The 15,683-nt window shown below is 40.5% G+C and overlaps 1 protein-coding gene across 1 annotated transcript; it reads left to right on the top strand.

The window, feature by feature from the left end:
- The first annotated feature begins 951 nt into the window (after window positions 1-951).
- On the top strand, window positions 952-15,213 carry LOC128676264 (uncharacterized protein). The gene is made up of 9 exons (XM_053756281.2): window positions 952-3,204; window positions 3,823-3,967; window positions 4,322-4,450; window positions 4,637-4,840; window positions 6,048-6,191; window positions 6,664-6,719; window positions 7,124-7,236; window positions 7,541-7,604; window positions 13,525-15,213. Exons 1-9 carry the CDS (start codon window positions 1,532-1,534, stop codon window positions 14,639-14,641), a joined length of 3,645 nt encoding a protein of 1,214 aa, XP_053612256.1. The 5' UTR covers window positions 952-1,531; the 3' UTR covers window positions 14,642-15,213.
- Window positions 15,214-15,683: the final 470 nt, after the last annotated feature.

Genomic DNA, 15,683 nt, shown 5'->3' with positions numbered 1-15,683 from the left:
AATCATTGATTTAGTTGGTAGTAGGTATTTCTGAAATGGAACAGAAAAAAATATTATTTCAAATGATTTGATATATTTAAACTAATTAATTTAGATATAAAAAATAATAATATCTTATGTAAATTTCTTTCTATGACATGATGACTTAGCTGCCTAGCTGGTGGGAACGACATCTACTTTCTGGGGCAGACTAAATATGCAAGCCTACAAGCTCTAAGCACAAGCACCCTACAAGGCTAATAGCACGTAACGTATGCCATGAAGTACGACTAATACACTTCATGGCCTACGTGCTACTAGCCATAAATGTCCTCGTTGCGACCCCTTTTGGTCTCTCGTTGATTAGGCAGATATAATATATTTCTTCATGTTTTCATCAGATTAAGTACAGTCTTAGAGTTCACAATGTCTTATGCCGGCTATACACTATATGCCAAAAGTTCTTGCCTAATAGTGCCTATACTGGCCCAAACTTAACGGTTTTGAGGTCTAGGTACATTGCTGGTTTTTAGTTATACTAATAAAAAAGTCACAACGAAACTTCACAATGTAACGTATATTGCATAGTAACATTCTCGTCGGCATCTGTCAGAGTTCGGAGATTTGTGTGTAGCCGGCATTACATAGGTACTTACTATGTAGTATCTAATGCATGCAACCGACCGGCGCGAAATTGGAATGGAGATCTATGCTAGTTATACTAGGTACCTACTTGCATATATTTTTTTATAAATACCGATCGTATAAAAGTAATATTATTTTTGTGCAAGGTGTTAGGTACAACTGTAAAAGGCATTTTGAAACAGCTTGTAATAAGTACCTATTATGTTGTAAGTGGTTGTAAATTTTGGGACGCTAACGAAGCCGCAGAGGCAACGCAGCAGTAGAAAGACGTAATCGTGACCATGATAAATAGCTTGTTATTCGCTTAGTCATTGTTTTCGGGAAAGGTGGCGAAGCATATTGGAGGAAGAAAGGTGTTTCATATTGTTAAAAAGGTTTTTGTTAATACACCCAAGGTTAGACGGCGTCGCCCTGTCTTTGATACAGCACATAGGAATATCTAAGTAGGTATTTATGGTTGTCGTTGAAAAAGGGGTGTAAAAAATTACATAAAGTAAAGCGCTGAAAATGTGACACAAATAATATTTTAGTTCATATTTGGCCGCTCGCTCCGAACCCTAGAAAGGCAACCGGGGCGGGAACCCGGCTTTTTACCACTCGTGTAGTGTCGTATAACAAAGATTGATATAGGTTTGGCAAAGGATTTTACCCGCTTGTTCTTTTTGAAAATCTATTTAAAACGTTTGTTATTTTTTTATATTGCACAGCGTTCGTTATATTTTAACTCAGTACCTAACTTACCTATACATTATTTTTATTCTAGCTACCTACTACACCATGAATTGTAATCCATGCTTTGTCGCTGTTACATACTTACCAATAAATACAAATTATATTTGTAGTTTTCTAGTTCCAGGAATTAGGTGACCATGTTTGGCAGAATTTACGACTATAGGTACGTTAGAATATGTATTCCATCGATTGGTCAGGGGCGGCGTGGCTTACCGTCCGATCATTAACCCAGTTGTGTGGCGCTCCGCGGCGCGGGCGGGCACGCGACCCGCCGTCGTCACCACTTCATTCGCACACCATGCAACTGCCCGAGCCACCGCCGCCTCCTCTGGCACCCTTGTGGGACCGCGTGCTTAGAGCTCAAGCTCTACCTCCTGATCTTGATGTCCAGCTTCTCTACATCGCTATCCGAGATCGACTAACTCATCCTGAGTGGGAAGTAAGGCTCCACGCGTTAAGAGTACTCGCAGATCTTCTACCTCTCTCTGGCAATGCTCTTGCGTTTCCCTTCGACCAGGTGGTGGATAATCTTGGTCACAACTCTCCAAACGTCCGCAAAGCCGCGCTCGACGCTCTTAAAGTTTTCTGCACACATTGTGAAGATTCAGAATGCGCTGCACGAGCTATCTTAGACAAATGCGCGTATCAGAACATACGGCCGCATTCCGCAAACATAGACACAAAAGTTAACGTTATAACTGGACTGATTTTATCCATACCTTCTGTGATGAACATACTAAAAAAGAGACACCCGGCTTTGGATGTTTTTCCAATGTTTCAAATATTAGGTGACAAATTGTTCGACCCAATACACAGGGATGTTGCACAACGAGCACTATTGAAACTTAGAAGAGTTTGCGGACCTCGAGACTATATGATATCGCTGTCCAGGCTGGATTTGAAAGTGCAAGATAAGTTTCGTCAGCTGTGCGAGACGTACGACGAAGACTCTATGGATGTTTATTACGCGCCTCGAAAAGCCTACAGAGATAGTAACAACCAAACCCTTGTAAAAATAAACCACGTTTTCAATGCACCTCTTAATAATGCTATAAGACTGTCCACTGATTCATCTTCTGAAGAATCATTTAGCCACATGCCATTTTATAATAGCAATTATGCAAAAGTAATAATAGAAACGGAAATTAAATTCGATTCGGACACTGCCATAACTATGACTGTATTAGAAGAGAATGAAACTGAATCGGAGAAGAATACAGGTAGTGAGGAAGACTGTGATAGTTCTGATAGAAATATGTTGAAATATAGTGACGGTGACGGGGATTCCGAAGACACCGATGTTGTTGTTAAAAAAGTGCGATTCGGTGGAGAAAGTGTGAAAATAAGGACGCCGGATAGCGAAAATTTGTTATCTAGTGAAGATGATCATAATCAAAACAAAATAGTAGCCATAAAGAAAGACAATATAGTAGAAGTGTCGACGCAAATAACTCCAATGATTGTTACTAAAATGAATGAGATTAGAAGAGAGGCGTTTGAACGAGAGTTGCATTTGAAAACATCAAATAAAAAGAGTGGTATACCACTGCCAGTTATTCACAATAAAGTGCAGAAGCGAGGCATCGTGACTCAATACAGTAATGTGAAATTAAAGTCGAAGTCCTTGAGTGAACTTTACGATTATTTTAGTACAAAGAACGACAAACAAGAAAATTTATACAGAGAGGGGTCAGGTTTTGCTTTGACGCTGAGTGAGGTGCGATCTCCCGACAAAGTGCCTAGTCCAGTCGAGCCTCATCGAGAAGTAGAAGTTCTTCACAATCTTCAACGGAGTCCGACGGTTTCACCGCGCCGGCATCAGACTCGATTGCACCTGGAACGTGACGGGTAAGTACATAATGCGAGTTTGTTTATGTCCTAACACACTAGCTACTCACAGAAATCAATCGAGATTGATTTCTGTTCAGGTACTTGTTCCCGGGGCTTTGTTCTCAGTGCACCGTGGGATTTTGGGATAAAACTGTCCTTTGGGTTATTCCAGGTTTGATGCTACCTGTACCTACCTATATTAAATTTTATCAAAACCCGCCCAGTACTTTTTGTATGAAAGATTACTTAATACATCCTGTAAAAAATTAGCCAAGTCCCCACGAAGCTGTTTGTTTGTGAAATTTAATGAAAGCCTTACGTAAAGCTAAGCCAAGTCGAAGGTTCCTTACTGCGATTATAGTTATATGTGAACATCCTTTGAATGATCAAAGGATGTTCACATATAACTATAATATATATAAGCCGATGACTTGCTTGTATTCTAAACGATCATTCGTTTTGATAGAATACAAGCAAGTCATCGGCTAAGTGAAAATATTATTGGTAAAATCAAAAACTTTCACTTTCCAAGTTTGCGAAATAGGTAATACAGAACACTACTACTATGTATTACTAGGAGGGGTTATTAATAATTCGATGATAAAGAAGATATTGAATCTATTGATTATAATGTAGCTTCGTGCTAAACCTCCTCGCCTCGTCTCCGGCACGGGAGGAAGACTTGCCGCCTCCCCGCGCGCCCTCCCCGCTGCGCACGCGCTACGACTGGGAGGAATTGTCGGTGGCCCCACCGCATGTGTTGGAACAACTGCACAATACTGTGAGTGGAATTGTAGTGCAGATTTTCCATGGCCATAATGTTCATCACGAGGTTGCTAGTCTAGTTTTGCTTTTGTCGTTGTCACATACCATTCCGTTCTATTGTGTTGCATTATCAAAACTAGCAACATCACATCTTCACATCATCGTCACGTTTCACATCTCACAGATGTGAGACGCACGTTTGTGAGTCTCTAAATCATATATTTTACTACGCAAACTTTACATCCAGTTTATTTTAATTAAAACATTGTAAAAACCCTTAGGTAACGTAATTTTCTTTTTTATCAGTGCCCGCGAAGTCCGTTTCCATGATTTAATCCAACGTGGTTTCTTTCATCGGATTCGTTGACAGGAGAACTGGATAGCTGTAGTGAAAGCCGTCGACCAGCTGCACGGCGCGTTGCTGGAGCGGGCTACCGTGAGACGTGCCGAGCCCGCAGCCCTATCCCTGGTGCAACACATGTGGGCGCTCAGCGAGGCTGTACGTAAACGTATTCTCATAGTCCTCGCACAGACAGGACTTTTGTTTATATAAGTAGCATAATGTTAGCCTCAGCCAATAAATTTAAATTCACATGAATTATTTTGTTATTACTTTAACTGTACCACAGCTGACTACGTGTTAAAATCACAGATTAAAATTGTGACAAGTAATAATTTTGATCAGGTAAACGCTGCTCGGGCGCCGGCTGAGGGCGCTGTGTGCGCTTTAGTCCGCAACAGCAGCAACGATTGTCTTCGCCAACTCCTGCCCGCCCTGGTGTCCAGGATGGCTCGGGAGCCACTCCCGGCGGCGCTGCCCCAAGCGCTGCTCCAGCGCCTGGCTTTGCATCACCTCGTCGATCTCGTTTTTGATGGTGATATGATCGGGGTGAGTAAGATACACTATCAAATTTTCTTGACGATAGCACAACAGATTATTAAAGAAAATTGCGAATTTCATTAAAAAGTTTTTGTATCACATCTTAGATTGGATATTATACAATTTTCGACCAATATGTGGGCTGCGGTTATGGCTCTTTCGTTGGCCTCGTTTAGGTCCACCCTCCATCGTGCAAGACGTTGCAGTTGGCACATGTTAGCTTACCTGTTGATGGGCCTCATCATCTACCTTATCTATCCTCACAGCATACGTAATCTAAGGGCGCGTTCCCATTGCTCAGTCATTGCGACGACTCACCAAGTTGGTAGCTCTATCGTGCTCCTTTGTTTTCTTTTACTATTTATCTTATTATGAATTTTATTATTTATTTATCAATTTATGTACACAAGAAACTTAAAATATAAATTATATTTTTTTATAATTATCTTGCTAACAGAAGATTTTTATCTGACCTGATTGTAGTAGATCTCGTTAATCGGAATAGATTAATACAAAAAGAATACCTAATCAGAAAGTTTGTAGCAGTTGAAAGTCCAACCACCCTAATTCTGACTGGCCCGAATTTAGATCTAACGATAAGCTAATTGCGGTGGATCAAATCCTTTTGAACGGTGAATGTAACGCGATCATATACTGTGTAGTGTCTGATAGTAACCACCTGTTGGCTCACAGTAGTTTGTAATAATTGCCGTGTCAACGATATTTTAATGTAAATAGGTCGTCGCCTAACCTAATTTCACAGTCAAATTATTCACTTTATTTTATTTGTTGTTGACATTTGGCTAGATTTGATAACAAAAATTTAAGAACTTGCCAATGGGGTGCAGGTTAACTGGTAACCCTAATTTGGAGGTGGCGGTCCACGGAATCTATTTTCCAGATTAAAAATCCCTTAGTTAAATGAAGTTTTGTACTGCTTCGTGTAGTGTATAATTTACACATATATAGACGGGACTTAGGACGAAACTTTTTCTTTAATGTAGCTGACGTTTCAACAACCATGTAGTTACCATGGTTGAAGCCGAACTGTGTAGGCTTTGATTTGCGGTGTGAATTTGTAGAACAACGGAATGCAGTTTCTCACCAATCACACCACCTGCACCAGATTTTATGAGTTACATTTGGGTCGGTGCATACTACACTCACAGTATCCGATTAGTATTCGAAATTTTAAAAACACCATTGGTTCGTGTAGGTGTCAGGTGACCCCGAGCTGGTGGAGGAAGCCCAGCTGCGTGCCACACTGTGTCTTTCGCGCGCAGCCGGACCCGCCGCTGTCCTGTCCGCAGTGCGCAGAAGGCTGGCAGGCTCCGCCGCCGCAGACTCTTTCTGCACCAAGGTATGTCATAATTCTGACAAGAAATTCTTGTGTTTCTCTTTTTTTCATCTACGCGTCTTCTTGGCATTTGGGGCTATGAGGCCTGGGGCTAGCGTAAAAAATAAACATTAAAGTTTTGAAGTTTAGATGAATTGTCAATCCTCCTTGAGAATGTAATTATTGTATATTTGTTTGAAACTGGTAATGATTTGGCGATGATTTGTTTTTTGATTTTGGAAATGAGAACGTCTGTTCTAAGTGAGCCAAACAAACACGCTTCTTTATATTCTGCTTTACGATTTATCCATACTTAATATTAATATAAATGCGAAAATCTCTCTGTCTATTCTGTTACGCTTTCACGACTGGGTCGATTTTTGTGACATTTGGAATAGATATAGATAATGACCCAAGGTCAAACATGAGCTACACAGCAGTTGGAATGTTTGTATGAACTACTTATTAACATGAGACATCTTTGATTTTGTTTCAGTTGCGGGAAAAGTTGAGCAGACCAGTCGAAAATATAAAGTCAAATTCTATTGCCAGGTAAATAATATACCTCAAGTCCAGAGTTATAAGTATTACTGTACCAAATTTATGAAAGAGATAGAGAAGGATGTTAAACTTCGTGTTTAACATCCATCTCTCTCTCTTTCACTGTGAAAGCCCCGAAGCTCAGCATTAGGTCTTAGGTTTAGGTACATAAGAAATGAACCTTTAAATTTTGAATATTTGCTATGATTTTACAAACTGCCGTCAGCCTTACATTAACCCTCTTTGGGAATGCTACTGTTGCCTTTCAGCCGTTTAGGTTTCAGCTGTTTAGCCTCCATGGGACGATTTGAAGTGGTCCTATTCTAGGGCGGGAACACACGCCACGTTTAACGAGCCTTATATCATGCTAGAATCAGTAATTTGCTAATATGACGTTTTGACCGGGGTATTCCCAGGAGTTCCCAGTTGCCGGTGGCGGTGCGGCGCCGCGCGCGTTCCACCCCACCGCCAGCCGCGCCCGCGCCCCCGCGACGTCTGCGCCCTCTACCGGACTCCGCACCATTGCCTGGTGAGAACTGCTAGTCTCTTCAAAATAAAAAAAATAAAAACTTTTAAAAATCGTGTATTTTTAAAGATTTTTTTTTTTGTAGGTTTAAGTGTATATTTTTATTAAATATAGCGATAACTAGCAGGTTTGAATCTGAACAGTCGAGCTTGTGTGATAAAATGGCAGATATTGATGATTTACTGAATGTAACCGACGACGACGCCTCTAAAAAACTCATATCTCCAATATTGATTAAATTCATAATTTAATCACTAGTGGAGAAATTAGGACAAGTACCTATCTGTGTATTTAATTTTGTTGTCAGGTGTTTCGCAAGTTGGTCGAGACTACCTACTGAAACCCTTGTCTCCAATACCTCTAAGCGACAGGTAATGTACTATTAGTATTTTATTTCTTAAAAAACATAATACCAATATATGAATCATATCACCGATATATGTTTCTGCCGGGGCCTGGGCTCCGACGCTCACCGGCTAAGGGAACGCTCAGGTGAGAGCGAGCGGCAATATGCGTCTCTTTCTGTACTAAAGATACCGAAGACCGTGCGAAGCAGAAAATAAACAGTTTCCTACTGTTTTCTGAGGACCTTGGCATCCGACGCTTAACGTCTGAGGAAGTACCTAATACCTAAAGAAAAATAAAACTCAGATGAAAAAGTGTTATAGAAGGTCTTCGCCACGCGAATGATTAATCTAGAAATCTATTTTGTTTATAACTAACTACCCCGCTGGGTTCATCGTTTATCATTAATTGTAATTGTTACGTTTTTAATTTTATGCACAGTAGCGCCATCTACTTTATATAGCGCCACTGACTATCAGAACTTTTGACTAAATCCTACGGAAATCACGTACTTTTGCGATAAAAAGTAATGTGTTAAATATTCAAAGTATCATATACCTCAATAGGTACTAAATTTCATAAAAAATGGCTCAGGGCGTGTAACTCACAAACTTGCGTCTTTATATTATTAGAGGGTAGGGTACGTGAGTGTAAGCCAGAATGAATAAATGGATGATAATGTAGAAGTGATTCATAACAAAGCCATTACCATTGATTTTTATTAAAATTGTATTGTCCATTGTTATTTTATTAAGACGTACTTATAGGTACCTATAGTATATTTTATGAATTCGCTATTGGAAAATAATATTCATGAAGGTATTTAAATTTAATAAAACATACTTAATTAAATGCTTAATTACGCGATTTATAACTTTTTGTTCTGATCAAGTTTATTAGGAATGGTGTTTTTAGAGTCAATATAATTGTGACGTCACAAGATACGATCGTTATACTATAGCTCCATATATTTTTTGTTTATGACATAAAAAAATATCTGATTCGACTAACTCGTTAGAAAATAGCCAATTAACATACGAAATAGCTGACGTGAACATTCTATCAATTTATTTTTAGTGCGAATTAGTTAGTCAAAGTCCAAATAGGTATTAACTACTGCCCTCAATTAATAATTTTGTTTCTATTTTTTACTGTTAATTTGTGGCGTTAGGTGCCTTTCGATGTTATCACGATTGTACCAATCACACGCTAAAATAATATCACACAAAAATAAATGTTTCATGAGTAGGTACCCTATAACCTATAAGTACTGTTAGTACCTATTATATATTCTATGCTATATGTAAGTATAGGTAAATATATTAATTCGCATTCCAACTGGCCTACCTACCATCAACTTTTGCGGAAAGATTCAAATGAAACTCATTCACTCACGCAGATCTGTTTAGGTCTTGGACTGGATCGCATTTAGAGATGATGGTGAGCCCCCTAGGCTTTACATTTCGTAGACACAATTTGAATCTTATGCAGGCTCCACACTATCGCCGAACTCGACCATAACGACCATAACATTACGTAGCCATCCATTGCGCTCTCAGCACTCATTCAAAAGTGCTGAGAGCGCAATGGAAAATCAGCTATGTTTACCGAATCTGTCAAAGTTTGGCGAACTCTTCGCGGATATTTGCCATAGGCTTTTGTAATCGTTACAGAGATCTTGTTGCATTCAACGCGTGACTTAAACGCCTTGTCCGTACTGTAAACCGTTGAAGAGTGGGTACTCCTCAACTCAACTCTTTACGAGCCGATTCTGGGTGCACCAACAAGTCATGCTTAGCATAATAAAGCGTTGTCATGGAAATTGAAGAGACACGGAAAAATAAATCTTAGCAAGCATCTTTGACAAGCGGTAGTAAATGAAAATTAACTTGCAAGATTTGATTATAGATAAACAAGTACTTAAACATCGGAACACGTGGAATTAAATAAAAGCTTTAGATACCTATGTAGTACATCGATCGTCGAACTTTATTGCTGGTCATTACTTACCAACTAGCTATTTATTTACCCACGTAAAACTTAAACTACAAATAATTTATTACTAGGGTGGGTTGCGACGTTTAGTTTGACGTTAAATTTAACGTGCGCAGAAAAACACAAAGTACGCCATTTGGCTAAATGTCAGCGACACGCCGCCGGTTAGTTTTAAACGTCAAATTGGATGGTGCAACTCAACCGAAGTGTGAACTACCTGTGGCCAGTGGACAGCTAGGCAAATCGATAACTTAGCTGGGATGATGAATACTACATGACCCTGAAGTCAAACAGCTTTTACCGAGAAATGTGTCGAAGTGGAAATGTCAGACAAGCGCGGATCCAGTTGTGTGCACGATGGGCGGGATTGCGGAATGTGCGATCAAAGTTTCTTAAGTCCAATATTTTCTCAATTCCAAAAATATCAGTCGCAAACAACAACCCTTGGCGTAATCTCAACTATATGTGTGTGCGGCACAGAAGAAAATTAACACAGTAAATATATTTACTCCAACTTTATTAGTCCTTAGTTATTGGTAATTTAATTATGATCAGATCTAAATGTCCAATAATAATCTAAGGAATAGTTGTTGGGCAAGCTGCCTCTATGGTACACAAAAAATTCTTAATTGAATTCAACTCGTCTAAATAAATAAAACGATACGAGTATATAAAAGTTGATCTGTATATCGGCGAGATTTTAACATTTTTGCGAAAAAGGATATAGCTTCAAGTTTAGTTATTTTGAGCGGCTGTGATCACCACCCTTTCTCAGGGCTGGATCCCTGCCGGATGTCAGACTTAATTAGCATATCTGGGCAATGTGCTGGACAAGTTCAAGCGAGGATTTTGTTTCTTTGTTACATATGACTAGACTGGTGTACCTAACTATGGTTATAATGTGGTTGCTTAGCAACTAGAAAATGCTATTGTTCAAAACACAACAAAGAAAATTAGATATTTACATAAGTTGATAAATATATAAAACACTAATAGTTCATTAGTGTTTTAGCAGCTGAAAAAAACCTGATATCTGATAGGTATAAATTTCAACTTGATACTTTTAGATTACAAATACGAAAGTAAGTATGTGTGTGTGTATATGTTTGTCACTCTTTCACGCAAAATCTACTGGATGGATTGTTATGAAATTTGGTACACGGGTAGATTATAACCTGGGATATTACAAAGGGTAATTTTTATCCCAAAATTGAAGGAGTGAAGCCCCGTTGTGAAAGGGGTCCCTAATCATATATATATACTTAGTTGTAATACGCAAAGCGTTTATGGCGTATACCATACACCTGTGAAATGGAAAATTTTCACATAATTAGAATACTTTATTCAGAAATAAGTTCTAGCTTCCGTTTCTCCGACGTTTTACTGATGTCTGTCATTCATTCGCTAGCTGTTGCCTGCGGGTCCGACTGCGGCAAAAAGTGGCTGCATAAAGTAGTAGTATAGTAACTATAGTTTGTCGCTCTTCAACTATATTCACACCACACCATCACCTCATTCCAATGCTCAGTTTTGATCTAAAAGAAGGACAAACATACTTACTTTCAGATTTATTATAAAGTATAGTATGAAAACGTGAATTTTCGCCGTACAGGGATTTGAACTTAGGACCTCCAGACGAGAGAGGAACCAAGGTTTGTCTTTCTTAATGAGTGTGCTATTGCTAATAGTGCTAATCGTGTCAGATTTTATTTTAGTGACCTAAAGACATCTTACGATTACCGACATCTATTGGCAATGGCAAGTGATTTTTTTCTCATGGATTTAGTAAGTACTTCGTAAAACAGTACCTACTAATTCAATGGTTTTTCTTCACCGGAATATAGTTTTTAGATTGCTATACAAACTCATTTGGTATGAGCAGGATACAAACCTGGGATCGCTTCAAAGGTAAAGGTCTATAAACCATTAGAAGCATTTTTAATATGATGAGGTTGATTCTTTTAAGTTTCGTTATTTCGGTTTCTTAATTAAATTTGTAATTATGTACAAACCAAGAGCTAATAATGCAAGTCATTTAAAACTCAAACCAATATGCGAACAGACAAAATAAGTACATTTCGACTAATTTTCCGGCGACTCGCGACTCTACCATAATTACCTGCCACCACTAACCTACATTTTGAGACAGAAATTATTGGCCCGCTTGTGTTCAAGGCGATGTGGACTATTGTCGACCTATTTACCATATCGTAGGATCGTTCCAGTTCGTGAATAAACACAGTTCAGTCCAAAATAAGAAATTAATCACAAATCTAATTGCTAAAAAAACATTTGCTTAATTACCGCGTCGAAATTTCCGCCTAGGTCAAGGTGAAAAATGATCAGTATTATAAAAATCGATGTTAAAGAATTTACGAGCAGTAAATTAGATCTTATTATTTCCATAGCTTTCAGTAATAATAGCATTATAGCATAGAAACTTGCTGACTAACCGTAGGTGCCGTTTTAGTATTAGAAGTGCCCTGGGCGATATTTTTACTGTGCTCTCTATTCAGTGTGGACGCGACTGACGATTACTTTTCAGAAGCATAATATTATACATCTTCTTCTTCATATTCGTATTTCCTCATGGCTGAGGGTCGTGGTTATTAAGTGGTATGAAGCACACACAAATACTTTCTTGGCTCTATTATAGAGTGGTTTGCCATTGCCTTCTCCTTTTCACACACAAATTAATAATCAACAGTGTGCAGGTTTTTCCACTATGTTTTCCATCACCGGAAACAAATGGTGGTCTGTGATAACTACTATACACGAGTCAGATTGATATACAAACTCATGTGGCACGAGTAGGATCCGAACCTGGGACGTTTCGATCCACAGCGGCGTCGTCTTAATCACTTACCACCACCGCTTTAAAAAAATACAAAAAAAAAAGTTTATTCGAAATGAAAAACAAACGACGTGCGGCGCTCATTTCTTATGTGCAAGTTTAGTGCCGTATTGTGTGACAATTTGTACAAACATACGGCGCCCCTTTGTATCAGACCTGCGGCGACCTGGGCGGTCGCCTAAGTCGCGTCAAACCCTTCGTACTGACTAACCGCTTTCTATCGAACACGAGCGAATTTCCCCGAACTGACATTTCTACTTTGCATAATATGCAGGTAGCTGAGTTCATCAACACAACGTGCTTGATAATTGATCGTAGCTACTACATAAAGTGCCTAACGTACAGAAATATAGTTGACATAAAAGGTATATTAGAAGTCGAGAAGGCCTGGTTGCTTACTATAGGCTTATCATATCCGGCACGAAGGACCACAAATATATTCATTTCGAAGTTGCTCATGTATCTCATTTCAAATCCTTGAAAATTTCTTTGATCTAAGTGGATATTTTAGGTCTAAGTTAGGCACCTATATAAAAAAACAATTTCAGCTTTTCCTTACTTACAAATATCCTTACATATTAAGTATAAAACAATGTCCTCTGCAGCATCTGTCCGGCGCTAAATTCTCTGTCTGTCTGTCTATTCGCGACTGCATGAATTTTCATGCGATTTCCACCAATAAATGTACTGTGATTCTGGGGAAGGTTATAATTTATAATTTTTTTACACGAGCGAAGCCGGTACGTGCCGCTAGTGTTATAAAATTATTTTGTCACGAAATGAAATGGGGCATAAGGTGAATCATGTTGTTACCTTCATTAGTTTGCGATAGTAGGCAATAGAGTAAGGAATACAATGTGTGCGGCGTGGGGCGGTGTGGACGGTAGTCGAGGAGGCGCCGCGGCGGCCGGCGGCCATGCTCGCGTGCTGCTGCTCCGCGCGCGCCGTCACCCCCGCGGACCCCGCGCCGCCCCTTGCGCCCGACCTCGTTGCCGACCTGCCCCCGCACACGCGGTAACACAACACCCCCATGCATAAATAAACAACCGCCCATCAACGCTTTACGCACATCAACAACGTTCTTCTTTTGCTTACAGAGACTCGAGCGCCTACACCAGCTTCGAGGACAATGTCGAAAAGAAACAACCGTCTTCAGAGGGCGAGAGGAAATCTATCGAAAGTGTAATCGTCGGTGCGACCCAGGTTGACATTTCCACGGAAGAACTAGATGAAACTCCTCTCCCGCCGCGCTCGCCTTCCATCAAAGTCGAAGATTATTCCGAGAGATCTCATCGCTCTTCCTATGTCGAGCCTCAAGTACACGACAAGACTCCTAGTCCGGACGTTTTTGGATCACAGAAATCCCTCGACCGAGTATCCTTTACGAGTTCGAAGTCACGCACTTCGAGTCGAAAGTCACCATCGAACAATTCAAAGAGCAGAAGCGTAACAAATAGTCCGACCAAAAGTAGATATCCTTCTCCTGACCCGACGAGCGATATCTATGATGACCAATCCCTTCAGTGTAATAGAGACGTACGGAACGCGCTCGCCGAATGCATCGTGCCACCGCGACACGAAGACTGGGAGGTGATAGTGAACGCACTGATCGAGACAGAGAGGCTGGCGAGCGACGCCGCGGCCCGGGCTCCGGCCGCCACCTGGCGCGCCGCCACCCGCGCGACCGCCGCCCACGTGCGCTCGCTGCGCTCCCGGGTCGCCAGGACCGCGTGTTCCACGTTAGGAGCACTATTTGAGCATCGAGGACGGGCGTTGGATCCGGAGTTGGAGGAAGCGGCGACCGCGCTGTTGGACCGGTGCGCGGACGTGAACAGGTTTCTGAGAGCCGACGCGGCGGCGGCACTGGTGCGGCTGGCGTGCGGCAGCAGCAGCGCACGGGCCGCGGTGGCGCTGTGTCGGCGAGGCGCGGCGCACCGCGCGGGCCCGGTGCGCGCGGCGGCGGCGCAGGCGCTGGCGCGGCTGGTGCAGCACGCAGGCGCGGGCCGCGCGCTGGCGCTGGCGCCCGAGCCGCGCACGGTGCTGCTGCGCGCGGCGGGCGAGCTGCTCGCCGACGCGCACGCTGACGCGCGCGTGCACGCCCGACATCTCTGTCTCTCTCTCGCCGCCGACTCCAGATTCAGGCAGATGCTCAAAGAAGCTATGTTGCCCTCCCGATATCGAGCTATCGAAAAATTTGTAGACAAGCTACGATGACGACAATTTTGATTAATTAACCTTATACTTGTAAGATCAAAGTGAAATTTAACAGGTCGAATCAGAATTTGTACAAGTAACGACACCATAATATTATATTCTGCACGATTTGTTTTTATTTATCAAATTGTTACTTTGACTGAATCGTGCGATAGATATTTTTTTAACAAAATTTGTTGTAAGTACTCACTACTTACACTAGATTAGGTAAATTAAATATTACAGGTATCTCACACAAGTGTCTAAACCAGAAATTTGTTATCCTCCAGTGGAGTGAAATTTATTAAATACATGCCTACTTATATTATACACTTAATGTTAATTAAGTAGGATTTATAAATTTTTATTAATAAATTATATACTTAGAACTTCAAATGTAGGTTTTCCATTTCCGTCTTGGAGTAATAAAGAGAAATACCTATGTAATTGCATTTTAAATTTTCCAGAATAGAGCTGTATAATAAATAATGATTGCACGACTTAAACAGTGTGTAGCTAGGTCTACGAATTGTGTCTACGAGGCTACGAACGTAGCCTGTGGGAACTAGCACGGCACGTTACTTAGCGCAACCATAGCGACTACGTCTACGTCTTGCCCACGCTACGACTACCGTAGATGTAGATTTCGTAGCAAGCAATTTCACAAATAGGGTATTTGACAATTTGGCTCGTAGAAATTAGTTTGTATGACCTCTTTTGTACAGTATGAAATGAACTGTTTATTGTACAGTACAATATGCAAATTAAGAGACGGTTTCAAAAAAAAACAAAAGTTGCGGTCTTATCGCTAAAAGCTATTTCTTCCAAACAACCTACGGTTGGGAGTCTTGGGTTGAGTCACTTGTAAATTTATATTCTTATAAAGGTTTTTTGGCGTAGTAGTACTAGCTAGTAACTATTGGGTACGTAGCTGGAATTATATTGCATAATCTGTGGTACTAGTATTTATAATATGCTCTTTTAAAAAAGTTCAAGGATAGCGCAAAAATAATAATTATCGTGCAGACTTTAGAATTGATTTTGGTAATATTTAAGATATAAA

This window comes from Plodia interpunctella, chromosome 16 (genome assembly GCF_027563975.2).
Source record: "Plodia interpunctella isolate USDA-ARS_2022_Savannah chromosome 16, ilPloInte3.2, whole genome shotgun sequence".
NCBI lineage: Eukaryota > Metazoa > Arthropoda > Insecta > Lepidoptera > Pyralidae > Plodia > Plodia interpunctella.
Note: the sequence above shows the minus strand (reverse complement) of the source record. Positions and strands in the feature narration are given on the sequence as shown.